At 33.8% G+C, this 26682-nt stretch overlaps 1 protein-coding gene across 1 annotated transcript; it reads right to left on the bottom strand.

Annotated features, from left to right (window-relative positions):
* Window positions 1-4944: 4944 nt before the first annotated feature.
* LOC136235695 (biotin carboxylase 2, chloroplastic) lies at window positions 4945-19240 on the bottom strand. Its single transcript, XM_066025586.1, has 16 exons — window positions 18997-19240; window positions 17985-18310; window positions 16739-16880; window positions 15948-16046; window positions 15638-15694; window positions 14538-14609; window positions 14149-14238; window positions 13750-13809; window positions 12873-13058; window positions 12682-12774; window positions 12509-12590; window positions 11300-11406; window positions 10475-10550; window positions 8418-8464; window positions 8245-8307; window positions 4945-5186 (listed from the first exon to the last, which is right to left on the bottom strand). Exons 1-16 carry the CDS (start codon window positions 19045-19047, stop codon window positions 5151-5153), a joined length of 1587 nt encoding a protein of 528 aa, XP_065881658.1. The 5' UTR covers window positions 19048-19240; the 3' UTR covers window positions 4945-5150.
* Between the last annotated feature and the right edge of the window lie 7442 nt (window positions 19241-26682).

Here is a 26682-nt window from a genome sequence, read left to right as displayed (position 1 = left end):
ATGCGATATAATAAAACAAATATTCAAGCAACATTCGATTTATGATTACAAAGAATTCAATATAGCATAAACATACTTAGAGATCTGAACCGACTTTTATCCTTCTGGAGTACTTAGCACGCAATTCATTTATTACATGACTCACCTAACTCTAAAGGTTCGAAAATTCGAATATGTTACTATGGTGTTGTCAATATCTACAATTTTCGGTACAGACAGTCGGATTAGACTTGTAATATAAATCTAGACATATTGGGAATTTTGAATAATTCAATCCATATGCTACGCAGACAGTCAAGAAGTCATAAACATGAAGATTAACCTGAATTGATATTTTTATTAAAAATGGAAGAAAATGTCACAAACAACCAATTCGAAATTCATAGAGAGATCTCACTAATTGACAAGAATTAAAGGAGAATGATCGTTTTTTGAAAATCTGTCGACTCGAGTTGCCGACTTCCCAAATTTGGGGAATGTTGGTGGATGGAGTTTTAACCACTTCAAACTCTCTCTCTGCTATTCCGAGTAATAAAATAAAATAAAATAATGAAATATTGATAGTAATTAAGAAATAATCGAATCTATTTACGAGTTTTCGAGCCGAACCTAAAATAACTCGGACTCAGACTCGTACTACTCAAGTCGAGAAAGAATAGTTTACGAACTATTGAGGCTTATTGAGCCCCCTAAATATAATGTTCCATTGCTAGAAAAGCTTCTGTTAGCGATATTATGCGAGTAACGCTAATTTTCAACCTTGTCACGTGTGGTTAGTGTGCGGGCGTGTCAGAGAAGATTATTTCTCAATTATTAAAGACGGTTAAGTTTATGGAATTTGCTCGCCAAAACTTGAAATCTAAACGAGGCGACTGGCGAGGGACGCAAGAATTGAAAAAGTCCCTCTTGGATCTCTCGCGCCGTTATAGAAACTTTGCGAGATAAATTATTTTTATTTAAGCTAATGCGGGTAAATTAAAGACGAAAAAATAAAGGAAATTAAAGTGCGAAATTGACACGAGATTTTAAAAAAATTGGTATTTTATTGATATAGATCAAGGTTTAAATACATGTGTTCAAAGTAAGCATAAAAAAAATGAAGTTAATTACAATTGAAAAATTTCTATATTAAACATATAGCTAATTCAATTGAATTGGAAAAGCAAATCAAATACAAGGAATTGAAATGCAAATAATAATAATAATTTGGAATTCAACGATAAACTCGGAGCCACAATAGCTATCTCGGCTGGACGTTGAATTTTGGTGTCGGTTCGAGGTTCTCGGAACACCGCGGTTGATTGGCACGAGCGGAATCGATCTTGGTAATTTCTGACTTATGGTAGGTAACAATGGGACAGATTTGACCTTCAACTTCGGGGGAACTGTATGAGTGCTTATGAATACGGAATCAAGTGAATCAAAAGGCTAAATCGAACTTTAGGATGTCAAGAACATATGTTTAGAAGGGATCGAAGGCTGAAACAAACTTTAAACATACAAAAATAGGCCTAGAAAATCACTGGACGAATCTGGAAAAACTGGAAACAGAATGTTTAAAGAATTTAGGCTGTAAATATTGGCTTGTAACTATAGTTTCTGAGCACGGAATTGGGAAAATAAATATACTAGATTGAACTTCAGGAAGTCAGGAACAAATTTGTAGAAGGGATTGAAGGCAAAAACGGCTTCTAAGTAAATGAAATTGGGCTTTGAAAATAACTGGACGAATCTGGAAAAACTAATTTAGAAAGCTAATGAATGGCAAACTTGAGGCTTAGGAATGCTAAATTGAATTGAAAAAACTTGAAAGGAGGCTATTAGAACTTGAATTAAAGCTAAAGGCAAGCTAAAAGAAGGAATTAAAGCTAAGAAAAATGAAGAACGAATAGGAAGAACTCAAAAACTAAGAACTTAAAAGGAGAGCATTGGAAAGAACCTTTAAGAAAGAGTTTTTGTTGTGTTGAGTGTGTGAATAATTATGAAGAATGGATGGTCTATTTATAGCATTTTGAGAGGACAATTTGAGTAATTAATCACCAACTAATCCTTATTTTTCTCTCTAATTTTGACCACTAACTTGTCACCTCACTAACTTCTCAACCTCCACAAACCACCACTAACTTCCATGCCACATCACCCAATTACCTTGTGGTTAGAGAGACTTTTAAGGCTTGGGCCTAGGTGTGGGGATGGGCTAGGCTTCGTAGGTTAGCTCGTGGTTGTGTCCGGGTGCGTTTGGAGAAGTCGGTGACCGAAAACAGGCTCCGGGCGAGGACTGACCTCTAGCTCGCTAAGCTGACTTCCAGTTCGCCGAGCTGGAGGTTAGTTTATATATATATTTATTATTTTTATTTTTCATCATTTTTATTTCTTTTATTTAGAAAAATGGAAACTATACCCTAAAATTAAATATAAACTTTCTATATACATGAAAATAAAATTTATTTATTTTGGGCTCACTTTGTTATTCTCCGTAAAAAGATAAAATAAATAAAATTAGAGGCAATATTCTTCCAATTAATCCAAGTATCACAAACAAACAAGTAAATAAACTAATAATCATACAACAAGATTTGATGAAAAATTGTTACATTCCTCAGCAAATCCAATTATACAATTTCCAGAACCAAGGGAATGAATATGTGCACGACATGCCGTATGACCATTGAAGCGTATTACGCATTTGTACCGGCTCGTACGATCTTTTGTGGCTGCAGACACAAAAAAAAGTACAAATAATATTAAAAACATCTTCGGAAGATCTTATGTTGCGGGGAAACTGAAATTGAAAAGGACACGGGCAAACATTTTTTTGTAAAACATAGTCTTCCGAAAATGGAAACAGAAACGAAACAGACACGAAGGGTTGAAATGCTACTGAAAAGGTGTTTTGTGCAACATAGGCGTGATCCAAGAAAACAAGATAAACGAAATGGTAATAATTTTCTATGGTCACTAAAGACTTTGTACATTGTTGGTCACTAAAGTATTCATTCCGTTACATAATATTTGTCTTTTTGGAGAAATTTTTTTGTTCCATTATGTTTGGCGTTTTGATTCAATCCATATACATTAATTGATGTTTTACCAAATATACCTCTATTTAAGTTGCCTTTTTATTTAGAAATAGATAAAAATTAATTAATGAATGCAATTAATACAAGGATAACAAAGACTTTTAGTTAATATTAATTATATTTCTTAATTTTTGTACCTTAACCTTAAAAGACAAATATTATGGAACCGATGGAGTAGTTTTTTACCCAATAAAGTCACTATAGCCAGATCCGACGATCTGAACCACCAGAAAGCTAATATGGTTTCCATGTCAACGACACCTTACAATATATCTAACACGTGTCCACAAGTGCAAACAGCACGATGACACATGGCAAAAAAAATGAATTTTCTGGATATTTTAACCTGTAACTAGTCCCTAATTGATCCAGTTCGCATTTTTATTTTTATTCTTAATTTCCACGTAATAATGTGTGTCGAACATGTCGTGAGGTGTTGTTGATTTAAAAGTCACGACAACTTTTCAGTGATTCATATCGCCGGAGCCTGGAGTGAATTTATTGACACAAATTTGCTACTTTAAAATATAAGATTTAATTTGTGTGAAAGTTTGTTTAAACGAATTAAAATATATGTTGAATATTCAATATTGTTCTAATAAATAAATAAAAATAAATATTTTTTATTCATCTAATACATCCACGAATTATTTTTATTTTGAATCATAGACACAATGGACATACATCCTCCTCTCTGTCATTAATCTCTTTAATTTATCATTGACCCGTCGTCCCACTCACAATAAAAATTAGAATTCTTTTATTATTTTTATTTTTATTTACTAATAATTAAAAACCGAAATAAAAGATACCAAAATAATTAGTTAACCTATAAGTGATTAACCAAATTTAGTGAACTGGTGTATTTGTTAATGTTTTTAGAATTTAAGTATTTGTTAATGTTTTTAGAAAACTGATTAAATGGTTAACCGTCCAAATTAACCTTAATGGACTTGTTAACCGATTAACCTTAATGGACTTGTTAACCGACCATACGCACTTCTACACTAGTGTTCACCTAGACCCTAGATACCGTTAGATCTAAGAGTATCCACAATGGGGTATAATGAATCACTCATTATACCCCATTGCATCATACTCTTTCATTGGAGAGAGTATGATCAACCACTCAATGTATCAACCGGTTGATACTCCAACTTTTGCTGCCAAATGGCAGCAAAAGTGGAAACCTTGTTTTTTATTTTATTTTTTATTTATTTTTAATAAAAACTTTTGCTCCAACGGTAACATGGAGGAGACCCACTTCTATTTTATTTTTTAACCTATCTTTATTTTATTTTTTAATATTTATTTCATATAAAAATGGAAATATCAAATTTGAGACTCTAATTTTTTTTTTCTTACTATATGAATACCCAAAGTTTTTTTATAAAAAAATAACATTCATTTTTTACTAAATGCAACTCATTATTAATTGTTAATTATATAAAATTAATTGTGTATTAAATTAATGATATAGTGTATTATTAAAATACGAGGACAAAAGTTCATCAAAAAAATACAAGGACAAAACAGTGAGTTAGTTAAATGTGTAGGGACTAATAAATTATTTATCTTATTAAAAAATTAATAAAAAATTTTGATTGAGTAGTTGTAGAGTTTAACCATTGGAGTATGATAGTATAATGAAATAAAATTTATTAAATTGATGATGTGGCATATCTATTGAGTGATTGTATAATATAACCATTGGAAATGCTAAGTTTATCCAATTTAAGCTTTAAGATGCTTTAAATCTCTACTATATGATTCTAATAAACGTAGATCCAACCACGAATGACCAAATTGATTTGGTCATTTAGGGTCCGGATGAATATTACTGATTTACTATAACACCTTCAAATTCTCTCTGTTATTCCCAGTAATAAAATAAAATTAGAGGCAATATTTTCCAGTTAATCCAAGTATCACAAACCAGTAAATAAACTAATAATCATACAACAAAATTTGATGAAAAATTGTAACATTCCTCAGCAAATCCAATTATACAATTTCCAGAACCAAGGGAATGAATGTGTGCACGACATGCCGTATGATCGTTGAAGCTTATTACGCATTTGTACCGGTTCGTACGATCTTTTGTGGCTGCAGACACACAAAAAAAGAACAAATAGTATTAAAAACATCTTTAGTGTGATCCTATGTTGCGCGGAAACTGAAATCGAAAAGGACACCAGCAAACATTTTTTGTACTTCCGAAAATGGAAACAGAAACGAAACGGATACAAAAGGTTGAAATGCTACTTTAAAGGAGTTTTTGTACAACATAGGTGTGATCCAAGAAAACAAGATAAACAAAATGGTAATAAGTTTCTATGGTCACTAAAGTAAGCGGCTTTGTACATCGTTGGTCACTAAAGTAGTTTTTTATCCAATAAAGTCACTGCGGCCAGATCCGACGATCTAAACCACTGGAAAGTTAACGTGGCTGCCCATGTCAACAAAACCTTACAATATATCTAACAGTTTTACCGCGTGGAAATCACACGATGACACATGGCAAAAAAAAATGAATTTACTAAATATTCTAACTCGTAACTAGTCCTAAATCGATCCAATTCGCCTATTTTATTTTTATTCTTAATTTCCACATAACAATGTGTGTCAAACATGTCGTGACGTGTTGTTGATTTAGAAGTCACGACAGTTTTTTGGTGGTTCATATCACCGGATCCGGGCCAGAGTGACTTTATTGATCCAAATTTGCTAATTTAGTGTTTTATTGAGTCAAAAAAAAATACTTTACTGACCACCATTGCACAAAAGTTCTACTTTAGTTATAGGCTTAATACATCAAAAGCCCCCTTAACTTGTACAAAAAAAACCTGATTGGCTCCCTGAACTTACATGTGTCTCCTTAACCCCTTCAACTTGTTTAAAATAACCTATTGGTCACCTAAATTTGTTTAGAGTGATCTATTGCCCCGTGAACTTGAGTACAGTGATCCATTTGCCTCATGAACTTGTTTAAAGTGATATATATTGCAATTTTTCTAAATCTATACAACAACAACAAAGCCTTAGTCCTGAAATGATTTGGGGTCGGCTAACATCATGACACTTTAAGCAAGTTTCGAGGCCTAATGAGACACCATGTAAATTTTGGGGACCAATCAAGTTTTTTGAACAAGTTCAGGGGGGCAACTAATGTATTAAGCCTTAGTTATATCATGCATAGTTGTTAGAATTGTACGAGTCGCGAGTCGACTCGTACAATTCGATTCGATTCAAGAAGAATTCGAGTCGTATCTATGGTACGACTCGGAAGCTTCATGAATCGGCCGAGTCACCACCGATTCGGCCGATTCACCGAGTCACCCGAGTCAGTTGATTCAGGCCACCATTTTAAAAAAAAAATCAATTTTTAACAACTAAAAAACGTACAGCAGAAGAAGATGACTATTCACTTTACAAAAACAAAAAAACGTACAGAAATAAAACACAAATAGTTTCAATTAGATTAGATGACTTTTCACTTTACAAATTCCAAAAACTTCCGATCTTCTTTTCTATTTATTTGTTATTATCTTCTTCTACCTCTACTTTTTTTTATAACTTTGATATAATTTCTATTTAGATATTAAAATTGCATTTTTGGACTAATATTTTATTTTTTTATAGCATTTTGAATTTGATGCGAATCTTATGATTCGATTCGATTCACGAGTCCCGATCCGGAAAATGAGATTTCGAGTCACGAGTCGAACCTCGATTTAACAACTATGGTTATATGTACTTATGTTTCATAGATATACAGATTAATGTCTTTAGACCAAGAAAACAAACTAAAGCAGATGAAGAATCACTTAATAAAAAAATAAGGGTTAATTGAATCAATGGTCGCTGAAGTTTGGAGTTAGTTGCAAAAATGTCAAATGAAATTCATTTTATTTCAATAAACTCATTGAATTTTCATTTTTATTTCAATAAAGTCATTCCGGTCATTAAAGATAGAAAAAATCACATAATTAGTACCGGTGGTCACAAAAGTTTAGACAATGTTCCAGAAGATCACAAAAGTTTTAATTTGTCTCAATAAAAACACTTAAGTTTGTTTTTATCCCAATAAAGTCACTTTGGACATTTTTGGATCATTTTTTCGTCGGAGTTGATCACGTGACATCTAATCAAACGTTTCAACGCCATGTGGCATAATAAAAAAAATAACTACAAATCAACCTATGTAAATAAAGATTGTCAATTAAAATTTTAACCACAAATTAAACAACCTGACATATTTTTTTGATAATTAAAATGTATAGTTACATTTTTTTTAATATGCCATGTGGCTGACATGACATTTAGGTGCCACATCAACAATTTCAGCGAACAACTGACTGAAAAACGTTTAAAGTGAATTTATTGGGATAAAAGCAAACTTAAGTGATTTTATTAAAATAAATTAAACTTTTGTGACCTTTTGAGGATATTGTCCAAACTTTAGTGACTGTCAATGCTAATTACCCAGCAATCATAAGATGAGCAAAAAGAAAAAATTGTATTTATTATTTACTTAATTCAACTGCTTGAAACTGTCACGTGACGGCAAAAAAATATATTCTTATTCTTTTTTAGCTGTCACGTGGCATGATCGTATCTGTCATATTATACATAGTAGAGTTTTTTCCAAAGTGGTTGGAATGACTTAATTGAAATAAAAATCAAAATCTGTGACTTTATTAAAACAAAATGAAGTTCAGTGACGTTTTTGAAACTGATCCCAAACTTCAGTGACTATCGACTCAATTTATCCTACATCCCCTCAAATATAGAGGCCTGGGTTTATAATGAAAATTCAACAGCATAATATTCTGATTCTACTAAGCAAACGAGGAACCCAAAACTTGGCATCAACGCCATTAATAAGTTCATTAATGGGCAAAATACATTCATGGATGGCCCTGAACTATCGCGCTACTAACATTATGGCTCTTAAACTTCTTTTCTTTCATATAAAAATCTTTAAACTTTTATGTTACTGTGTCCAAATCAGCAAAAATCCTTAAAAAAAGAAAGTAATATTAAGGTTAGTCGTGTTATAGTTCAGGGGCCGTTCATTGCAATGCAAACTTCAAAAAATTTATGCTTACGGTAAATGAAAAAGAGTCGATCGAACACAATCAGAAATTTGTTAGCCACTTACCGCCTGTAACTCTTGTTCATGCTTTGGAATGAAAGCTGTATCTACTTTGCCATTTTTGAAGTCCTGTGAACATGGCAAAATGGAGAGAATTAGATAAATAAATAAGACCACGAGCTTAAAAATATATCCGGTTAACTATTAAAGGGTACAAACGGAAACGATAGCTTTCATACCTCAATGTCAAGGATAAGTTTATGATAATCTATTGTTGTAGGAACACCTGAAGTGAAAGTTTAAGGTTAGATACCAAGCAGTAAAAGACATCATAAAAAACCATTTAAAAGGTGTTCGGATCGAACATTTTCGGTTTTATGAATATAGTTGCAACATCAAACAAAAACCAACAAGAGAATGCTATCTACTAAACCACCAAATTCCAGGAGCCGAGGCTGCAAAGAAGCGCAGCTTCTCCTGAGCCTCTGGGAGTTTGACAGTGTCAATAGGGCTTTGGCTCGATAAAAGTTCGACCATGTTCAGCTTGATTTATAAATGAGCAGAGCTTGAGCACGATTTTGAGGCTCAATTCCTAAACGAACCAAGCTTGAGCATGACGAAACTCGGCTCGAAAGCTCACGAGCAGGCTCAGTTATATGTTCGTGAACAAACTCGATTACAATGTTCATGAACAGACTCGTGAGCAAGCTCGGTTCGTTTTTTTTTTTTAATAATAGTATTTCTATAAAGGGGGAAATGTAAAACTAATTAGTTTTGTACGAAACTTTAGTTTTCTAGGTTTCAAAACTACGTAGCTTATGAACATAATTAATGAGCTGCTTGTGAGCAGCCCACGATCAGAAAATTTTCTTAATGAACTGAGCAAGCTCAAACCGAGCTCGACCTCATCCATTTTCTACTAAGCCGAACATGAGCAGGCCAAGGCTCGGCTCAATTACAGCCCTAAGTGTCAAAGAACCAATTAATCCAAATACTTGAGCTCTAAAGGTTCCAAAGATAGTTTTTATCATCTGTAACATACCAAGCAACATGAATATCCATTAGGCTTGAAGTGTGCATAAGCACAGACCTACTCTAAGTAGTGCTGAAATTTAATTATTAAATAGGATTTGAACTCGAGACCTCTTAGTCTAAGGCCTTGTTTGATAACCAATTAAATCACTTAAATTAAAATATTAAGCACTTATTTAATTTAAGTGAGTTTGATAACGATTGTTTCTTCACCACTTAAATTAGTTAATTAAGTTAAAAATCACTTATTTTGATAAGTCAAAATATTTAACATTTTAAGTTAAATATTATCAACTAATATTTTTATAAAAATTAAATCATTCAATATTTTCACCACTTATAATATTCAGCACTTAAAATTCAATACTTATTTTTTCAGCACTTAATTTTCAGTTTTATCAAACAACACCTAAGAGGCTCTGACACCATATCAAAGAACCATTTGGCTCAAAAACTTAAGTTCATAGATAAGGTTGCAAAAATAGTTTTTATTATCTCTAACGGACAGGAAAATAATAACTCGACTACTTGTTTAATAAATGAGCTCAACCTGAGCCTAATTCTGGAGCTTTTTAATAAATGAGCAAGCTTGACCATGCCAAAGTTTGCAGAGTACATTTCTAGCATTAAGGAAGACAATTTACGTTGAAATTTTTTAGTTCCTCCGATCCGAAGCCCAAGACAACAATAGTAACCCCTAAATATTGTTCCTAGACTTCAAAACTCAAATAGCCTTCCCAATTTTATGTTACATGGAAAATGAAACATAAATGCACACCGAGAAACGATATTTGTAAAAGATATAGGAAATGAAATGTGAGGAAAAGGTGTAAATAATAAAACTACAAGGGTTTATCTATAATTTTTTAAAATTATAAGGATGTGTGTGTAATTTTTCTATATTATCCATTAAAAAAATGACATACAAGACAACATAATGGAGGGAAACAACAGATTTTGTCATTTTGAAATCTTACTGAACATGTGATAAGCATTGATCTATTTCTGAAAACACATTACATGTAGGAAACGAGTTTCCAATTTTCTTAAATGATGGAAACGTGACCCAAAACGTTCCGGACAAGTTTCTGAGAGTTTTGAGTTTTCGAAATGTTTCCCCAAACATGAAACGCTTTAAAATCAAAGAGTTTTTGTGCAACATAGCTGCACACAACAAAGAGTTAATGCAATAGTACCATCTAATGAAAGATTTATAAAGACAAGGCCATAGGGAGGAGAAGCATAAGAAAAACTTGGCACTTACCTGTAATAATAGTGTCATCTAGTGCTCTTTTCATGCGTTCAATCGCCTTTTCCCTAGTTGGAGCCCATACAATAAGCTACAATAGATAACAAGTTTGTGCAGCAATCAGAGCCATGCTAGAGCAGAAATTTTGAATCAGATAAGAAGTCGTGTCCAAGGTTGTAAAAAACGGTATTAGGGATTAGTCGGGGATTAATCGGATTTATATTTTTGTATTTTTTTATTTGTTAATAAGTCGAATATATATAAATGCAATTAAAATATGTATTATACCATCTAAAAATAATAATTAAACAAAAAAATCCAAAAATAATAACTACAATTCACCAACAATCATGCAAGAATGTTCAAAAGTGAATTACAATAAAGAAAAAAAATAGTAAAAAAAATTGTTTTTTGTTCCGATCATCGCCTAGGCAGTCAAGGCGGCCAAAAAACACTCAAGGGGCCAAAACACGCCCAGAGAACCTAGTAGGGGAAAATCAGAATGTCTTCTCGATTTCGAGCGCCTAGACAGTCCAGGCGGCCGATTTCTTGAACTCTGGTCATGTTTATGTATGATAGTACTAATGTACTATGCTTGTTAACAAGGCTCATGGCTCTTCCTAGCGCAATAACACAATTCATTATATTTTCCTCTATTCTTATTCTAAAAAACAATAAAATAAAATAAATAGAAGAGACAAGAAGAGGAAAAGGAAATTAATCACAACCATAACCATAACCATGAAGAAGATGTGCTTAAGAGAAAAGAAATGAAACAGCAATTGTCCAAAAATCTTAAATTGATTAAAACATAAACCACAAACAAGAGTTTTGACAAACCTTTCCGAGGAGGGAGTCATAGCTTGGAGGGACTACATAATCAGGATAAACATGACTATCCATTCTAACAAATGGGCCTCCAGATGGTAAGTATGCTGTTATTCTCCCTGTTGATTAAAAAGAACAGTATAAATGAGAGAAAGTCATAAACAAAGGACTCAGGTGATATGTGATGAAGAAGCCATCTTGGTCACATTCACCTGATGTGTCAATTTCTGTTAGTGAAGCCTTTAATTGCGCCATTTGATAAACGTTTAGACTGAAATTGTATTGTTTTATACGTGAGGGCTAAATTAGCTCAAAAACCTTGAAGCTAAAATGCTCTTTAGAGCATATCAAGCAATGCCATATCCCATATAGGAAGTTCTCAATTTCAATCATTAAGTTACAACATATGCTATGAGGTGGCAATTATTGGGTTTGTGTTGTGTTCGTGTCGTTAATTTCGGGTTAGTGTCAAAATGAGTCGACCCTAACCCAACCCAAAAACTTTTGTGTTAACCTAATCGGGTTAGCGTCGATTTTGTGTCGGGTTTTCGGGTCACATGTCGATTTTGTGCCATTTCGTGTCATTTTTGGGTTAGCATGTCAACCTAAACCAACCCAAAAATTTCCATGTCCATTTTGTGTCAACCCAAAAATGACAAGTTACCTACTAAGCTAAACCCAAACACTAAAGTTGAGTGTCGATTTCGTGTCGTGTATTCGAGTCGTGTGTACTTTTGCCACCTATTAATGCAAAAATCTAAATTCTCTTTGAAAATTTTATCTTTCGTTCTATTCACCTAAATTAGTTTCTTACATTTTGTATAATGCACGAGTCTAATCATTATTCTATTAAAGGTAGGTACTACCATCTTACAATTATATACAAGCAACTGTTATAAATGATAAATCTCAATTTTTGGTCATTAATAAAATAAATCGTGGCTTCTTTTCATCTAAGAGTATCATTTTTAGTTAAAATAATTTTTTATTATTAGTTAACATATGATAGATTATCTAAAGCATAATTTAAAATGTGCATGCTGCAATATTTGCAAACAATTTTTTGACATTTTCATTGAAGAGTAAACTTCAGCTAGTACATAATTTGGCCCCAAAAAAATCTTCTCTTTTAGCTCAAAATATGGTTTCTAATAAGGAAAAAAGGGCAAGATATAGCAGGCACAGGAATAAAAATCTAGATAGGGTTGATTGTACACATACCTGGCCCGGGTCGGAAGCCCTTAAAAGCATCCTCAGCATTGATACGGCATTCAATTGAATGTCCTCTGAGCACAATTTCTTCCTGCAGTTGATACCAATGAAGAATAAAACTAAATGCAGCAGGTCATACCTAGAGACTAAATTTAAAGAATAACATTTCTATCAATAAATACCTGTTTGTAGCGGAGTTTTTCTCCCATGGCTACACGGATTTGTTCCTCAATCAAGTCAACAGAGGAAATCATTTCAGTTACAGGATGTTCAACCTGTATTTTTATTCAAAAAACATTAGTTAGCAAACTCCTCTCAGTGTTTATAAACATTATAGAGTACAGACAAACACAATAAGTATTCACAAACTAACCTGGATTCTAGTGTTCATTTCCATGAAGTAAAAGGAACCTCTCTCATCCAAAAGGAATTCAACTGTTCCTACACCGATATAGCCAATAGATGCAGCTGCTGCAACAGCAGCATCACCCATAGCTTTTCGCAATTCAGGGGTCAATGCAGGAGAGGGTGCCTCTTCAAGCAACTTTTGATTACGTCTCTGTACAAAATTACATTGAGTAAAACTTACTGCTTCCATACGTAGTGCTTCTCTAACAAAATAGCATACAGTAGAAATTCACCAGATGCAGGGACAAAAAATAAAACAAAATAAGAAAAGGCAAGGCAAAGCAAAGCAAGGCAAAGACCGGGAAGAAAAATGGACGAAAAAAGGGACCTCTCCCATATTTGGTGGCAGTTTCTAGTGTCAAAGATAGATTCTATAGGTCACAACCATATCTTAAATCCTGGTTTACTTTTCTCATCAGAAAATGAAAAATCAAAATATTTCCCATTAGACAAAAAATAATTAAAAATCTAATATGTGCAAATGTTGCAGTCCTAGCAACACATAATCAGCATGAAAATTTAAAGGATCAGCAATTGCTAACACACTTTCAAGCTTAAAAAATCATTTATATTCAAGGCCATGTAACAAAATTAAGGATGACCTTAAAACAGGCTTGACCCAGCTCTCGCACTTTGCTCATTTTAAGTTATTGCACTTGACAGAGTTCAAAGTAATAAAAGAAATTGATCATGTTCGACATTTATGTTGATTTCTACAATAGCTAGAAGTACGCTTCTAATCATAGTTAAATCCAGTAACCTCGTGTTATTTGGATCTGACAAGTTCTAAATTCTAATGCATAAGATGCAAGCAAGAGACACATTTGATGTTACATTAGTACCTGGATGCTGCAATCACGCTCACCAAAGTGAACAACATTACCAAATTTATCAGCAAGAACCTGCAAAATAATAAAGGAAGGTGAATCAAGAAGATTACCATACATATTACCATTGCATTAATTCTGCAACCAATTTCGGTTTTTTTCTTTTTTCTTTTTTCTTTTTTTTTCGTTTTTGTTCTCTATGGTGTTCCCAGCCCCACATGTACAGGTCTTGTGAAGTGTAGGTTAATGCATCCAGGAGTATAAGTCTTTGATATTCAAATGATAAAGATAAGAAGTCCTTTTAGGTTTATAACTTTGTTCTTTCACAACCATTTTCAGGCTTCAAAAGTACAGAATTTCATAATAATTTTACGGCACCATTTTGTCTAATATACTTCTAGAAACAAAAGATACCTGGAACTCAATGTGCCTTGGATTCTGAATGTATTTCTCCAAATAAACACCATCATTTCCAAATGCTGCTGCAGCTTCACTTTTAGCTTGCTATAACGCAAAATTGTAAATAAGAAACAAGGAATTATAATTAACGAAAGCATTCACATGAGCAGTCTGTAATGAAAACAATTCTCTAAACTCATGATCACAATTGTTCTTGATTAGTACTCATCAGGACAGGAACAAATAATCACAAAACTAGAAGAAAAGCCGAGTATGTGTTCTCACAATTTAGCTTCACAACTATTGTGAGGTGAAGAAAGACATAAGAAGAAGAAGTCAAATAGAAAAATACTAAACGGGCTATCACAAGAGGTAATAGAATACTCGTACTAAGATGGTAGTACCTGCAGCAACTTTACAAACTCTTCAGGTTCTTTGGCGAGGCGCATTCCACGTCCTCCACCACCTGCTGTTGCCTATCAAGTGTATAGTAATAGTTATATCAGGAAGCTGCCATGCAATTTGACACATAATTCATTTGATTCGTACTTCAATCCTAGTATCATAACGGCAACTAAGCTAAAGCTTTATATCTTGTTCCATTTTAACCCTTCTCCATGTCTGTAGCAATGGAGAAAACAAAAAGGATAAGCTTTAAAAGATAACGGATAAGTGTCAAATTTGGCCTTAAGGCTATTAGGAAGATCAAATTTACCCCCATAAGGAAAAGCTAGTTCAAATTTACCCTTTTCTAAATAAATACCAACCAAAATTAGGGACGAAATTCCTTGGAAAATGGCAAAATTGAGCTAGGATTGCTACCATGGGGCAAAATTAATCCTTATCCCAAAAGATAATGTTACTTATATTGCCAATTGAGAAGTCCAGCCTTTGCGTCGCACTAGTTACAGATAATTTTATAAAAATTGAACGATGCAAAGCAATCATTTCAACCTTCGTAACCTTTGAATTTCAATTAAGCAACATAAAGAAAAATGAGATGTTGTAAATCATAAAAAAAAAAGCATTTAACAAAAAATATTATAGAAAAGTTGCTCCAATATTTTTCCCTCAACCCTTTTTTCAAGGGAAGCAACATCTGAATTATGTTGCTTACATTTTCAAAGAACAATAAAAAGAAGTTACCAATCAGATATTGGTATAGAAGCTAAATTGTCCCCCCATATGTCAAAAATTAGGACTTGGCCCATTTTATTGCAGGGAACATTATTTCAGCTTATTTTTTAAATTGCAAATAAGCACTCGTTAGTTTCAGGACTAAGGTTGAAGCATACATGGTGCACTCATATATGTAGAGGGTTCGTTTTGTAAGTCCAGAAATTACCTGGATCAAATATTCTAATTTTAACCCCTATTCCCAATGTTACAAATCCAGACTCCACATACGCCAAGTAGGCAGACTAGTCGAGGACTTGAACTCGTCATACATTATAATCTTAAGATTTATGGAACAAGTTAGTTACTCAGGGACCACATTATTTACCTTGATCATAACAGGAAAACCAATCTCATGAGAAAGCTTCACTGCTTCCTCTGTATTCTGAAATATTAAACAAATACTAAGTCAGTGTCAAAGAGGCTAAACAAATAATGGCGAAAATAACTTTTTAATATATATATTTGATGAAAAATATTAATAAAAGAAAATAACTAAGGTGTGAAAAAGAAGAAAAGGTAAACAAATAGTAGCTAACGGAAAGCTGAAGAGGAAGACAGTCAAATAATAGCCAATAAAATCATGGAATCTTTTGAAAAAATGGTGCATCCAAACATATATCAGCTAAATATAATACCTTAAGCAATCCTTCGCTCCCTGGTACAGTAGGAACACCTGCATTCTTCATTGTTTCCCTAGCAGTTGCTTTGTCTCCCATGACTCTGATACTGTCAGGCTGTCATATACCAAATTCAAAATTTTCACTAATTGTGGAGGTGGAAAAATGATCATGTGACAGCTTCTGCCGGTTGATATCATACTATCATAGAAAGAGTAAATGTGAACCAATAAGGTTGCTTTCCTAAAAGTATAACTGCTAAGACATGTGGCCCAATCACAGGATAAAGCTTAAACGCACGCTCCATGTCCCTTATTCCCCACCAGAATAAGCGGAAGCAGCAGGAACTCCCAAAGGTAACTGAAATAAACACACAATTGAGTACCGCCATGTGGGAGTCTACTAAACAATAGGATACCCCTCAAAGTTACTATAAATACTAGGTACAATGCCAAAAGGTACACACTAACTCATTCCCCTCTCAGCTACTATAAAGCTTTCTCTCTCAGTACCATCACTGACTTAAGCATCGGGGCAGGGTTGCCAATACCCCGGCACCTCCTCTGACTACTTTTCTGTATTATTTCAGGTGATCAATACAGTCCAACAAGTCTGGTTTGGAAATCCAGACATCACCGGTAAACATGTTTCATGAGCTAGAGAGCATTATCCGTTTATTCTATAATGTCTGGGCTGTACATATAACAGCCTCATTTGATATATAGGCTACTAATGCTGCAAATCTTCTTGAGCATTAAAAGACAATTACTAATTTTTCTATAATAAATTTCAGAAAAAGTTCTACTCACATTAGGCCCAATGAAATTGATTCCATGTTCTCTGCACATTTCAACGAATACAGCATTCTCAGCAAGGAATCCATAGCCAGGGTGCAACATTGTACATCCACGACTAATAGCAGCTGATAAAACATTTGGAATCAACAAGTACCTGTTCAGATGCAGTTCAAAGTCAGACGTATACACTTAAAATATCATCCAGATATCGAATGTCTAGGTGCAAAAAGTTAAATATCTGTTGAAGCACAAGATTGAGTTTGTCTCTAAGAAAAGGGCGGCCCGGTGCACTACGCATCCCCGCTAAGCGAGGGTCCGGGGAGGGGTCCCACCAGAAGGGTGTATTGGGGGCAAGCCTTCCCCTGCCAATTTTTGGGCAAGAGGCCGTTCCTAAGACTCGAACACGTGACCTCTCAGTCGCACGACAACAACGGTTGCGCCAAGGCTCGCCTTCACTGAGTTTCTGTCTCTTACAAAATAAATATCTAACAGAAAAGAAACAGAACAAAGACAGCAGAATTAGAACCAATATGTAACATATGGCACCTAATCCAGTCAGCTGCTAAAAGCCACCAATATGATTAGACCTTGAACTAACTCAGTGTCCAAACACGGCATTAATAGGTGTGGCTAGATTTTTTATTGCAGCATCTAGTATTTACCAAGACATTCAAATTTCCAATTAAAATGAACAAAAATGTCAATGCATTGGATTGATGTGATTTAGCCTGATAACAATAATTCACCAAGCCTGAATAAGCATAATAGAAACTGGGGACTAGCTTTTCATGTTCTCTCTTATCAGAAGCACAATAGTAACTCGCAATTTTTTATGGTAATTCCAATCCCTAAAAGATTTTCTGCTTCTCATAAAAAAGGGCGGCCCGGTGCAACTAAGCATCCCCACTAAGCGAGGGTCCGGGGAAGGGTCCCACCACAAGGGTGTATTGGGGGGCAAGCTTCCCCCTGCCATTTTTTTTGGCAAGAGGCAGCTCCTAAGACTCGAATCCACGACAACGGCGTTTACCATTGCGCCAAGGCTCGCCCTCTTTTCTGCTTCTCATGCCAATGCATTTTTCATTTGATTTCTACCTATTGAAAAAACTCCCCTTTTTCCCTTTTAAATTCAAAATGACAAAAATAATGGTAACTATGAACGGAATGCAGAAAGATTATCACCAATGTTGCAAAATAAATATCAAGTGAAAACAGAACTGCCGAAGTAAAAGAAGCAGAAAAAGGAATAGCAACGACTTACGATTGACTGCTCGGTGCTTCACCAATGCAAACAGATTCATCAGCCAATTTTACATGAAGTGCATCCTTATCAATAGTCGAGTAAACAGCAACACACGGAATCCCCAATTCATGAGCTGTTCTAATAACACGAACAGCAATTTCTCCTCTATTTGCAATCAATATTTTCTCAGCTCGGCATACAGCTCCGAGAGCACCCCCATTTTTCTGAGATTTACGGCTAACTTGGACAGCCCGAAGTTTCTGTCTCGGAAAATTAACTTTACTTCCCACCATAAAACTACATTGTGAACTTCCAATTCCTCTACTTCTCCCTATGAATAAACCCTTGCATTCAACGAAAAATATCAGTACTCTGTCCGATTAACAACACTCAAACATGTATATAAATAGTTCAATTTTGCTACAATTTAAACAAGCTTTGAAGTTGCAAAACACGAAAACACAGGCAATAACTTGCATTCAACGAAAAAATCTCAGCACTCGGTCCGATTAACAACACTCAAACATGTATATAAACAGTTCAATTTTGCTACAATTTAAACAAGCTTTGAAGTTGCAAAACACGAAAATACATTCAACAAAAAATCTCAGCACTCGGTCCGATTAACAACACTCAAACATGTATATAAACAGTTCAATTTGGCTACAATTTAAACAAGCTTTGAAAATGCAAAACACGAAAATACATTCAACAAAAAATCTCAGCACTCGGTCCGATTAACAACACTCAAACATGTATATAAACAGTTCAATTTTGCTACAATTTAAACAAGCTTTGAAGTTGCAAAACACGAAAATACAGGCAATAATTTGCATTGATCGAAAAATCTCAGCACTCGGTCCGATTAACAACACTCAAACATGTATATAAACAGTTCAATTTCGCTACAATTTAAACAAGCGTTGAAGTTGCAAAACACGAAACCACAGGCAATAATCAAAACCAGAAAAACCTCATTCAGATAGAAAACAAATTAATTGAAGAAGAAGAAGAAAAGAAGGGAACTAACTGGAGTAGTTGAGTTGATAATAGATTTCGACACAGGCAATGTGGCCTCCATTGTTGATATCCGAAGTGCTAAGGACGAAGATCCGAAGGCTTGAGAGAGAAAGAGAGTATATTGCTGTGAGGATGGAGAAGTAGAGAGGGAAGAAAAGGGTTTTAAGATTTTAGAAAGAGGTCGATGAAAACGAGGAGACTGTAAAGATTGAATGCTCCGCCTGATTCAGTTGGCAAGCTCACCACACCTGTTTTTGCTTGACTTTACCTATACTTTTCTGAAATATCAAATTCCATCCTACAGGTTTTTTTAAAATGCAGATTTATCCCTAAAATATGGATAGGGTGCAAAAATACCTCAAGGAACAATTTTACCTTTAACATCTAAAATGATACAATTTTAGCCCTAACATCGCCAACCAAGAGCAATTTTACCACTAAAGTTGTCAAGTTGAGTCAATTTTAGAAATAATTCATCAAACTGTCTTCTCGATCATGAATCTTGTCATTTACACTTCACATGTAAGTCATTTTATCATTTATCAGTGACTGATCATAAATATATGATGAGACGTGAATTTTTTTAAAAAAAATATTGTCTATTTTACGAGTTGGACAAAAAAAATTCAAAATATTTCTCCGAATTAATAAATATTAACCTCTAATTTTATTATTAAATCATATAAAATAGGAATTTTTTTTAAACGAACTGGTATGCAATTATGCAGAATAAGAAACAAAATATCTGTGTTTTATAATAATGTCTGAAATTGACCCAACTTGTCTACGTTATGGGTAAAATTGCTCTTCACTGCCAACGTTATGAGTAAAATTGCACCATTTTAGACGTTAGAGGTAAAATTGCTCCTGGCTGTAAACGTTAGAGGTGTTTTTGCACCTTATCCCCCTAAAATATACAAATTTAACTCTAACGTTTTCAAATAAGATCAATTTTAGTTCTACGTTATCAAAAAAAAATTATAAAACTTTTCCGAAAAATTTGTGATTAATTTATATGTTGGCATATTTTTTTGGATAAGGTCCAAATTTGCCCTTCACGTTTTTTGGAAAGTGTAGATTTACCTATAACGTATGAAATGATGTAATTTCACCGCTAACTAAGGATGGCAACGGGTACTATACTCTGTGGGTACCTGGTACTATCCGATCCTAATGGGACTACACGTACCCTGTATAAAATAGTATGGAACGGGTATGAGATCAAAACCATTACTCGTTAGGGTAATGGGATGGGTACGAGAATACCCCCAAGGTACCCGGAACTCGTTATCCATCGTACCTCTTTTGTATATTAAAAAATATTATTTTTTAGATGTAAATGTGAGATTTGAACTCCAATGTTTTGTTCTACAACCATTGAGTGGTATCACTAAACTACTTTATTCTTATTAATTAAGCTTCAATTTGTTCAATTTTTAGATTTATGATTTATTAAATTTATAATATTTTTTTGTTTTATTTATTGATTTTTCGCGGGTACCCACAAATTAAATGGGACGGGTACCCATTAGGGTAATAGGACGTGTACAGATAATTAAAAAATAAACGGATAAGAGTTTGGGATTGACACTACCCGCGTATACCTTACTCGTTGTCATCCATGCCGCTAGTGTTTAGGGGTGTTCAAAAACCGAACCACATCGAAATAACCGTCCGAATTGATGAATTTCAGTTTTTCAGTTCGGTTTCAGTTTATAATATTGAAACTTATCAGTAATATCGGTCAGTTCGATTTTTTTTTTTTTGACAAAACAACAGAAATAATTGAACCAAACCGAAATAGAAACTAATTAAATTTATTATATATTAGTTATCTATTAATTATCTAATTAGGTTTAAAGGTTTTTAATTTTTTTTATAGCAAACTATTGAGTTACCTCTTAAAAATCTAAAACCATAACTATGATTAATATAATAAGAAAAACTTATTTTTAATTTGATATATTTATTTTGGATTGTATAATTTTAATTTTAATTTTAATTTTGTTGTATTAGTGTATGTTTGTTTCAACTGTTTCTGTTTGTTATTTTTTTGGTAAGATAGAGTAGCCTAGGGGCTATAAGGGGCACAGCCTGGGGAAGGAGACGCCCAGGACATCTTGGAGGAGGATTTCATGAATTACATTAGAGGGTTGATCAAGAATGTGCAATCCCAATAGGAGATCATAGACAAGGTTAGCTAAGCGGTCTGCACTTCTGTTTCCTTCACGGTACGTGTGGGATATTATCACCATCCAATCTCGGTTCAGCAGCTCCTTAATGGCGCCAATCAAGTTACAAAACTCATTTGGACTGAGATCCTCTCCCTCCACAAGGCTGGTCGCAGTTTGGCTATCAGATTCCACCTCCACAAATCTTAGACCCTTAGACCAAGCAAGCGAGAGACCTTCGTAAATTCCCCAAAGCTCGGCCTTAGTGATTGAACAAGATCCAATATTTTTGGCAAAGCCTGTGATCCACCTGCCATTATGGTCTTGGACAAACCACCCACAGAAGCACGGAGAGAGTGGCCTTTAAAGGCCCCATCCACATTAAGTTTGAGCCATTGGTGTCTCGGTCTTTTCCACGAGATTAGTTATTCAGCCTTGGGAAGGTATTGATTCTGGGCGCCTCCTATCATATAGTTATTAGTTTGTTTGACCTCTTTGCAAAAGGCTTTTATACTCTGAGTAAGATCAAAACAAGTCTTCGAATTATGCTCAAAAATTTCCAAGTTCCTATTCCTCCAAAGAAACCAGCAGACGATCTCAAAGAAGACTCTCCACTCTAACCCCACCCATTGTGAAGAACACTTTAAATTCGACATGAGCCATGAGTCTGTCTCTTCCTGGGTGAAAGGATCAAACAAGATAGGATTGAGGAGATGAAGCCAAACCATTCGGGCTTTAGGGCAATCTCGTAAGATATGAATCAAGTTCTCATCGCTAAGGTTACAAATAGCGCATGAGCTAATTAGGGAGAGATGGCAGCGACATCTCTCAACATTTGTAAGCAGTTTTCCTTTACGAACCAGTCAGAGAAAGCATCTGATCCGTTGAGGCCCTGGCCAATTCCAAATCCAACTCCAGTTTGAAGAGATGGTGGAGCCAAGTGAATCCTCATGAAGAGCATAGGCTAAGCTAACACTGAACCTGCCGTTCGAGTTTCCAATCCAGAAGCAATTGTCTTCCATTCGACCACCACACGGAGGCAGAATAAAGGCAATCTGAATAGTACAAATATGAGGTAGCAGAGGGGAGAACTCGATCCACTTCCAATTACCATTACTATCCACCGTGTCTTTCACCCTTAAGCTTAAATTAGTTTACAAGGATGCCAGTAGAAAGGAGTTTCAACGGGCCTAAATCACCCGCCCATGCATCAGACCAAAACTAAGCTCTAGAACCATCACCAATGTGTCATTTGATGTTTCTGTTTGTTATTTACTATTGCTGATAGGCAGTATATATTAGTTATTTTTTCTGTAAAACAAACAGCTGTTTCAGAATTTTATCAAACACTTTATATCTCCTGTCAGTATTGAAAGGCAAAAAGCAGTTCCGAAAAATGGAAACAAATAGAGACTTAAGGATCTTTCAATGGTCATGATATTTTAATTGTATGGGTTGCATATATAATTATTAAATTGCACAAAACAGTAGCACATATATCAATATTTTCACATTTAAATTAACGTATAAAGTAAGTAAGGAAAAAAAAAATGTTTAAGAAACTAAAAAAAATTATTTAACAAATGCTATAACCGAAAACCGAATTGAAATACTCAGTTCGGTTAGGTTTGGTTTGTAATATTATTCGGTTAGATTCCATTTTAATTTTAGGTCTTATTTGTTATTTAATTATTTTGGGTTGGTTCGGATTTTAGACCGAACCGACCGATGAACACCCCTACTAGTATTGTCAAGCAAGTTCAATTTTACCCTTATAAAAAAAATTGAAGAGAGTGATATGATAGTTACTTGACTATCACATCGGATCTTTCAAATAAATTTATCGATAAAATAACGTAGTTATGTGTGTTTTGACGGGTTGTTTATATTTGGTTTAATAACATAGAAAGCATTTTATGCAATTTTTTGTGATTAACTTGTATCTAGCAGACATAAAATTGTCATTTCGACATGTTATTTGTAACTATACTGGTAACAAAACAAATATTTTAGACATAACAGATGTTTATAATATCTAATGTGATAATTAAATAACTGGTAAAATTAATCTTATTTGACAATACTAAGAATAAAATTGCACCATTTCATACTTTAAGTCCAAAAATATTAGTAAGAGCAAATTTTCACCTATCTTTTTTTTTTTGAAAAATGACCATATCATGTTATTTTTTATAACTGTAGAGTAATTTAAGACTTTGATTTTTTAAATCCTATACGAAGTCGTTTTTAACTATATTTTTTTATTAGAATTCGAAATATTAGATGATAAACTTAATCGTTTAATTTTTCGTAATCCTAATAACTCATTATCCATAAAAATTACTAACCAAAAGAATGTAACAATTCAATAAAAAAAAATTTAATGACATATTTAGAATTAAATTTGATAATTCTTAATCCTAATAACTCATTATCTTTAAACTCTAAAATCTAAATCCTAGAAAACAATGACATGTGATAATTTGATTTAGTTATAATTTTATAATTAATTATGATATTCATGTAGGAAGCCCTTGAAAGTATCCCAAGTCCAACAAGGATGAATAAGATAAAATATCAAACATTAACTACATAGTCGTGATATTGGATTTCAGATTGAGTTAAAATAACCAATCTGGTATCATTTTTTTTGTTAGTTAGGAGAAACTACGTCATTTCTCTGTCTAATTTGACAGAAAAAAATACAGTTGAGCGTCTTCCTCATCGAAACCCTAGGTTGCCATGGCTGGAGGGGCTCCCAGCCATGATGACTGTAGGGGCAAAGTCTGTTGAACTACCCCTACCAGGTGTTTTCTGGTGAGCCGGAGGGTCAACCTACCCTCCATGACCCTCCTTGGCTCCGCCCCCTATTTGTTAATAATCTATGAAGCACGAAAACTCTTCATTACATGCGTTTCCCCATTTCCGGTAGATGTGGGAAAAGAAAACTATCGGAAACTGATACGAAACATTTTCGGGTACATTTCCGTAATTACTCAAAATATGAAATGCCTCTCACAATTTTTAAACAATTTTTCCTACCTATTTTGATTAAAATTTTGGAAATTCAAACTTTGTATTTTGTAATTCCTATTCAATATAAGATCAGGAAAATTGAAACTTCCTATTTAAAAGATAATTCATTTATTGTATCCTTCAATTTAAATAACTTACCCATATTTCTTTCTCCTATAATATTTGTCGCTTGAATCTCGATTGAGTTTAGACTTTCTTCCTCTTGTTCTTCAATCTTGTTTTTTTAATTTATTATTATATTTTTAATATTTATAAATATGTTCCTATATTTTTAATATTTACACGTTTTCTCACGTTTCCGTTTCCTATGTTTTTTCAAAAATTACGCTTTCTAGTGTCTGTTTCCGTATCTGTTTCCGTTTACGTTCAACATAGTTAATAATGATTAAAAATTAACGAAACTTACCAACGTTATAAAAGTAGTCTTAGGGGAAAACATGGAAGGTATAATACTTTATCTATGTTGCACAAAAATTGAAATGACTCGTTATTTTTATAAAATTTAGTTAGAAAACAGTAATTAAAACGAGAAAAGACGGAAACGGAAACAAACATGATACGCATAAACACTACTGAATAAGAGTTTCCAATAATACTGTATCTGGGTGAATTACATTCATGGCACCTAAACTTGCACTTACTTTCATTATGGGTCATTGACTTTAAAATTGAACATTATAACCATTGAATTTTACACTTTACTAACATAATAAACTATTTTAGCACTGGGATTTCCGGACTTGTGGGTGGATTGGATAATGATGGGAGTGACGTCGGTGAAGTATACTATTTCTCATGGCGGAATGGAAATCGGCCCTGTTGGGGTTTAGTGTCCTATAGATAATTGTTCTAGGATACAAACTTAATGTAAATGAATTGTTCTTTATATCATTTGTTTTAATGAGATATATGTTTTATAACTATATAAAGGCAATCCCTTTTAAGCACTAAATAAAGTCTAATAAAAGGAAATCCGTAAGTTTATTTAAAGTGATTATAAAGTGTTCATACAAGCATGAAGTGAGACAAAACTTTGTAATAAACTAATAAACTTAAAACCACCCCAAGTCAAGTGATATGTTTTGGATTGATATATCACTGTTGAGACTTGTATGTAACAATGTCTTCTGTCCGACAGAAAGCTGATCTCACAAGCTTCATATATACAGATATCTGGACAGTTACATAGATCCGATGAAAAGTTGTTCATTAGGATTGGGGATCCGATTTGAGATAACAGGATGGGTAGATTCGTCCTTGTCACCTGTTCATCTCATTTGTATTAATAGGTATAACTAATCTTCAGACTCAAAGGAATATTAATTGGTATTCTGGATTACGGAATGTGACGCTTTGACTCTGGTGTAACACGATCCTTAACAGAGATGACTCTGGGGTGTGAACAGTAGACGTTGGGTATCACAGGAAGTGATTGCGGGATCGTTATATATTGGATTGAGCATTTATCACCCCCGATGAATGGGAGATACATCCAAGGATCGCTTGTGGAAGACTCGACTCTAAATCCTTGCAAGGTGATAGCTTAAGACTTGAAATACATATTTCACTTAACCTATCTATTTAAGTTGACTCGGCCTATACAAGTAAAACGAACGTCTCGCTATATGTGACTTGACATCATCCATAGTCATAAGATTCAGTTCAAGGATGTAGTTGATAAAGGATCGAATTATACTGTAACTAATACGGAAAGGTTAACGACAGAATCAACCTGTCTTCTTATAGCTCTGAGGGAATGATTACGGACTTGCTAATCACATACTCTGTACATCATTCCGTTATGCAAAGATTAAATATAATTCTTTGAAAATTAATTTAATAACGTTGCATACGGCTAGAAGCAATAAGAACCTAATAGGTCACACATAAGACTTGGAACCTAAAAGAGAGATAGATGTTAATTAATTGATGGAAGCCCAATTGAGCCCAATAAGGCCCATAGACCAAGGGGGGTCGAAATTCATGTAGCTAGATACATGAATAATTAATTTGTTTTTGTTAAATCCTAATTAGATTAGGATTATGAATTAAATTAATTAAGAGATAAATAAGTTAGGAGTTTTAATTAGATTATAATACTCCTATTATTATCCAATAAGGTTATTATTATTATCCTTAATATATTAGATATATAGTGAGATAATAATTAGGAATTCTATTCCGAATTGAATTCCTATTCAGTAACCTAATTCTATCTAACTAGGGATTAGATACAAGAGATTATAAATACCCCTCCCCCTTGAGATTTTCGAAATCGAACAAGCCATTCCCTTATTTGAGATTTTTGAAATCCACCTAGTGAAAGAGAGAGAAAATTCGACACCCCTAGTTCGAGGACGAGATTTCTCTACGGCTTCCTTTGATCAATTGATTTCATCTATTTCTTTTATCTTTGATCTTGTGTTGATTAGTTAGAGGCAATCTACTTTGGTTGCTATTCAACGGTTGATTCTAAATTAATCTTCCCG

This window comes from Euphorbia lathyris, chromosome 7 (genome assembly GCF_963576675.1).
Source record: "Euphorbia lathyris chromosome 7, ddEupLath1.1, whole genome shotgun sequence".
Taxonomy (NCBI): domain Eukaryota; kingdom Viridiplantae; phylum Streptophyta; class Magnoliopsida; order Malpighiales; family Euphorbiaceae; genus Euphorbia; species Euphorbia lathyris.
Note: the sequence above shows the minus strand (reverse complement) of the source record. Positions and strands in the feature narration are given on the sequence as shown.